We start from the raw sequence: 5,293 nt of genomic DNA, 5'->3' as shown, positions 1-5,293 counted from the left end.
GGATGGAGCGGGGGGGGGGAAATGCAGCGCTCGAGCTGGGGCTGACGGTGGCTCCTTTGGCCGGTGTTAAAAAAAAAAAGGGTTTCCAAAATATTTCGATGCCCGGGGTGCCCAGGTCCCGAGAAACCCCCCCCCCCACCACCACCACGACGGACCCCGTGCTGGGTCCCCGGTGGCCTGGGCTCGGCGGGACCCCGGTGGGACACCCACCCAAGGCTGGGTAACCGTCTGCCGGCTCGCCAAGCGCCAGCCCTTCCGTTAATAACTCGCTTCGTCATTAAGCGTCAGCAAATCCACCCCCGCGCCTGCCCGAGCCGGGGATACGGCACTAATCATGTTTACTGCGGAGCCGTATTGTTGCGTTCGCAGCCGCTGCGCCCGTCACGGCCCGCCGGGGACTTTCCCCCTAACGAAAAAGCAGCGGGAGCTCAATAATTGAGGCTTATTTATGGAAGGGAAGCGGTGAGCAGCGGGAGCGTATAGCCGTCGCTGCTAAAATAGGCCGTGGAAAAGAAAAAGCCGGGCTTCAATCCCTCGTGTCCCCCCCCCGCCCTGGGGACCCCCTGCCCGCTCGCCAGCCCACGCGGGGGTTGCGGTAGCCGCCGGCAGCAGGAGATGCTGCCCCGCATGGGTTTGGCCGCCCCTCGCCGGGGGTAATTGATGGGTTGGGGTCTCCCCCGGGGCCAAATTGCTGCTGTCGGAGGAACCCCTCCGTTAGCTTCCTCGCAGCATCCCCGGTCCCTCCCCGGGCGAGGAGCAGCAGCCGGGAGCGGGGCACGACCCCGCTTACAGGTACCTGCTCTAGAATATATTCAGCCATCAGTAACGTATCCAGCAATCTTATCTATCGTATACACGTATCAGCTAGAATATAGCGAAACCTTAGCTATAATACATACGTGTTCGCTCTAATCTATATAGACAGCTGTGGCGTGCGGGCTACGTTCCGTATCGCATAGCCCTACGGGCACAGGGAAGCGCTGAAACGCCAGGGCAGGTTCGAGGGGTGCTGGGGGTACGGCCGAGCATCCCCCCCCCGCTGCGCCGCGAAGATAACGGGGAGCCCCGAGAGCCTGGGGGGGGGCAAGAGACCCCCCCCAAAACCTCCTGTGCCCCCCCAGCTGGGGCTCCTCGCCCCCCCGGCCCTGGGGCAGCCCGGCCACGGGCTGGGGCTGAGATTCCCACTTTAATATTTAATGGGAGATTAAAGATAAATCTAGGGGGATTTTTTTTTTTTTTTATTTTATTTTATTTTATTCCAGTGTATCACAAAATGAGCTATGAATAAAACTTAACTTGTGCAGAAGAGGATTTATTTATGAGTTTCAGCTGAAATTTGCTCTGCGAGGGCCCGGAGCAGGCAGGCAGGAATACAGATGAGATCCCGCTTCCCGCAGGCCAAGCCGGCAGCCGGGGAAGCTGCAGGTATAAATTTTACCTCCCCTATCCCAGCTCTGGGCCTGCATTTCTTTTTTTTTTTTTTTTTTATTATTTTATCTTATTTGGATTATTCCAGCGATATTTACTCGCCGAGGAAATTAATCTCAGGGGCTCCTTATGGATGCTCACGCTCCACGTGAGGTTCCCGGCTCAGATTTGGCAAACGCCAAGCCCCATTTCAGCAGAGGGGACAATGCCAGGGACAAAGCATGGATGGAAAAAACCTCCCCCCCCCCAAATCAGGAAAAGCAATTTCCCTTCATCTTTAATTAATTAGCTCATGCTAATGAAAGCATCACATTTCCATGACGACCCGGGATTCCCAGCCCAGTACTGCAGTGATATTTGGAAATTAAACCACTAAATAATAGATGCTCACCATTAATGAACTAATTTAAAATGGAGATTTTTTTTTTTTTTTTTTTTTTTTCCTAAATTCACAACTTTTTCTGCTCACAGCAAAGCCATTAGCACTTGCCTGGAAGTGGAATTAAGTCAGCGAGCAGTAATCAATTCCTTTTATTAGCAAATTGAGAGGCGCTTTAATATTTATCAGTTTATTGTTAAGAAATCACCTGGGAGAAAAATGCCCCCCCCCCCCGTGAAACTCCACTTCGAATCCCACGCAAACTTTCCAGAACTCAATTTATTAGGGATATAAATTTATAATGGTTTAACTCGCTACACAGATGGAATATATATTGCTAATGTAATTTTCCAAACCAGCGATGAGCATGTCTGAGGGATTTATTTTTTTTTTAGGGCCAAGTAATACAGACTAATATATCGCACAACGGCAAAATATATTAAAAATATATAGGAAACATCAGGAAAAAAAAAATAAAAATAGGAGGATGATTGCCCTGTGCTCTGTTACACCCCGGGGCAGGGGCCGAGATGCTCGGTGCAAGGTGGGGACAAACCCAGCCGGGGTTTTGCCTCGCTCCGAGGAGAACGCTGGCGGCCGGAGACCGGGATGCGCGGTGAGGTGCTTCTCCTCCCGAAGGCGGCATCTCCTCCCAAGCCATCTCCTTCCTCCGGCAGCTGCAGCCCAAAAGGAGCCGTTATGCCAAAGAGCTTATTTAAAGGAGGCTAATTTAAGTCTTTGGCACGTCTAAATGATCTGGGCTGCTTTTGCCTCCTCCCTTTTCGGAGGTGGCAGAGGGGTGGGAGCCGGTGGAGCACGCATGAGCAGCTCCGGAAGAAAAATGAAGGGGAAAAAAAAAAAAAAAAAAAAATATATATATATATATATAAAGAGACAAATGGGGTCTAATTGGTGTAATGGGGTCTAATTTGTTTTCAAAAGCCGCCTCTCTCCTGACCCAGGGAATTGGCACCGCGTGAAAAATACCTGCAGCATGCGAATGAGCCGGCTCCTCGGCAGCTTTATGGATCCCACCTGACCCAGGCCCCTCGTTAAATCAAAACAGAGATAGCGCAAGAATTAAACTGTCAGGATAACGCACGCCGATAGTCGCTGGGTAGCGGCAGCGCCCGCAGCCGGGTCCCGCTCCGGGTGGGATTGATGTGCCAGGGCGGGGGGTTATCCCCCAGGGAGGGACAGGGTGGGGTGGGGCAGGGGGGCAAACACCCCCCGACTCCCTTCCCCAGCCGTAACTCCATCAGCGGCCGCTTGCTGAGCGGAGAGTGCTTGCTGGCTGCGATAACCGCCTCGGACCATCAATTATTATCTAATCCACAGCGTCGTTTCATCGCTGGAATCGTTCGCCCCGGCTTCTGCGCGGGGCCAGGACCCTTCAGATGAACGGGGGGGGGGGGATAGAAGAGGTTTAAAAAGCGATAACTCCCAGCACAGCCGGCTCACGGAGAAAAGAAAAGTGCCCCGCAGCCTGCCGGGGCGCACGGAAGGGACGCTGGGCTGGCACCGGTTGCACCGCGCTCACGCCGAGTCCCGTCCCAGGGAAGACGAACCTGCTTCGTTAAGCGCCGCATCGCTCTGGTGGGAAAATGAAGGACTTTTAAATCACTGGTGCCTTCGGACGGGACCAGGCTTCAGCGTCGCTTCCCTCTGGCGCCGGTCGCCCAACGGCACGCGCGGGCACGAGGTCGGGTGCCAGGGCACGGCCAGCTGCTCCCCAAAATGTCTGTAAGGAGCAAACCACAGCTCTTTTCTCTCTCTCCCATCCCTCCATCCACCCCAGCACCCTGCTGAGCATCCCAGCTCCTCCTACCCCCAGCCCAGGTGGAGCAGGACCAGCCTATATTAGGAGCTCTGCCAGCCCCAGCCGCCCACGCCAGGGCTCAGGGAACCGATCCTGCCTGCACCTCGAGCTGCCTGCTCGGCCTTCCAGAAAATGCAACCAGGCGACAGCAGCTCTCGCCCGTTCAAGCAAAGGAAAAGCCTTGGTAGATAACTGGGGACAAGGGGAGCAGCGGAGCAGGGGCACTGGGACGGGCTGCCCTTCTCGCTCCTTCTTTTCTCTTCCGCAGCCACCAGGATGCACGAAGTGACGGAGATCCGGATCAAATATCCCAACAAGATCCCGGTAAGGGCTGCGCCCCGCTCTCTTTGTGGCCGGTTGGAAGGCAAACTTTGAGAGTCTTTGCTAAAGACTTTGTGGCCCGACTCGGAAGCCCGCAGCTCTGCTTCCCTGGGTACCCCTGCAAGAGTGGTCCCAAAGCCCCCCGGTCCCTGTCTCCCCTTCCAGCATCTTCTCCCCGCTGCAGGTGGTTGTGGAGCGCTACCAGAAGGAGAAGACCTTGCCTCCCTTGACCAGGACCAAGTTTCTGGTGTCCCAGGACCTGCCCCTGTCCCAGTTTGCCGTCACCCTGCGGTAAGCCGTTAGCCACGCAGCAGGGCCAAGGCTTGCTTGGGGCGAGGCGGGGGGGGGGGGGTCCGCAGCCCTGGACCGGCGCAAAAGCCCAGCCTAGATGCAGCCGGTCCTGTGGAACAGCTTGGCTTAGAAGCCACTTTGGCCGCTCCACCGGGCGAGTGTTTAGTGGGCGAGGGTTTAGACTTAGCCTAATGCAATTAGCCTTTGCTTGCCGCTGCATGGGGTGCCTTGTGGCAGAATTCCTCCACCCATTCCCACTCCTCCCACCCTTGCTGGGATAAAAGGTGGGATAAGAGGTGACAATTAGCTCTTTTCCCGGGGACCTGCAGTACAGGTGAATCGTTAATTGGGGGTAGGTAATTAGCAGCCCTGCAAACAAGCAGCACTGTTGCAGCTGACTTGAAACCTTCGGACTCCGGGCTCTGCTTGAAATCCCTCCCGAAGGACCAACGTCTCCTGGCAGCGCAGTTCAGGACAGATGGAGGCGAGAGCTTGTGGCTGGGGGTTGGCCCTTACAGATGTTTTGGGGAGCAGCTGACCGTGCCCTAGCACCCACCCTTGTGCCTATGGGTGCTGGTGGGTGGCTGGCACCAGAGGGAGGTGATGCTGAAGCCCGGTCCCCTTGGGAGGGACCGCGAGCACCGTGTCCCCGTGGATGGGTGCTCCTTCGGGAGCATTGCCACGTTGCCTGGTGCCGGGCAATACTCACCCACACGCTGTCTTCGCCTTCCTCTCGGCAGGACGCGGCTCTGCCTGGCCTCCTCCCAGACCTTCTACCTGCTGGTGAACAACAAAGGGCTGCCCAACATGGCCGTCACCATGCAGGAGCTGTACCGTGACAACAAGGATGAGGATGGCTTCCTCTACCTGACCTATGCCTCCCAGGAGATGTTCGGCAGCTCTTCCTCCGGCGAGCCAGCGGCCGCTTGACCGCAAAACCGCCTGCCCCCGCCGCGTCCTCGTGGCTGCTCGTCTCGGGACCCCTTTGCTGGTGAGGTTGGGGACGTATGTCTCCAAACTCGGCTTAAAATCTGGGGGGAGCCCCAAATTGTGGC

General features: G+C 56.2%; 1 protein-coding gene across 1 annotated transcript; it reads left to right on the top strand.

Moving 5' to 3' along the window:
- The first annotated feature begins 3,758 nt into the window (after positions 1 to 3,758).
- Positions 3,759 to 5,293, top strand: LOC142421350 (microtubule-associated protein 1 light chain 3 gamma-like). Its single transcript, XM_075526011.1, has 4 exons — positions 3,759 to 3,810; positions 3,895 to 3,950; positions 4,132 to 4,238; positions 4,979 to 5,293. The coding sequence occupies exons 1-4, from the start codon at positions 3,759 to 3,761 to the stop codon at positions 5,166 to 5,168; spliced, it is 405 nt and encodes a 134-aa protein (XP_075382126.1). The 3' UTR covers positions 5,169 to 5,293.

This window comes from Mycteria americana, chromosome 28 (genome assembly GCF_035582795.1).
Source record: "Mycteria americana isolate JAX WOST 10 ecotype Jacksonville Zoo and Gardens chromosome 28, USCA_MyAme_1.0, whole genome shotgun sequence".
NCBI classification, from domain to species: domain Eukaryota; kingdom Metazoa; phylum Chordata; class Aves; order Ciconiiformes; family Ciconiidae; genus Mycteria; species Mycteria americana.
The sequence above is the reverse complement of the archived record's forward strand: the minus strand, read 5'-3'. Positions and strand labels throughout refer to the sequence as shown.

What these genes read in the sequence shown, in the direction of transcription:
- LOC142421350 (XM_075526011.1), top strand. Translation starts at nt 3,759, where the DNA reads ATGCAACCAGGCGACAGCAGCTCTCGCCCGTTCAAGCAAAGGAAAAGC. An exon ending in CAAGCAAAGGAAAAGCCTTG is followed by an intron (nt 3,811 to 3,894) that starts GTAGATAACTGG and finishes TCTCTTCCGCAG; the next exon opens with CCACCAGGATGCACGAAGTG. An exon ending in CAGTTTGCCGTCACCCTGCG is followed by an intron (nt 4,239 to 4,978) that starts GTAAGCCGTTAG and finishes TCCTCTCGGCAG; the next exon opens with GACGCGGCTCTGCCTGGCCT.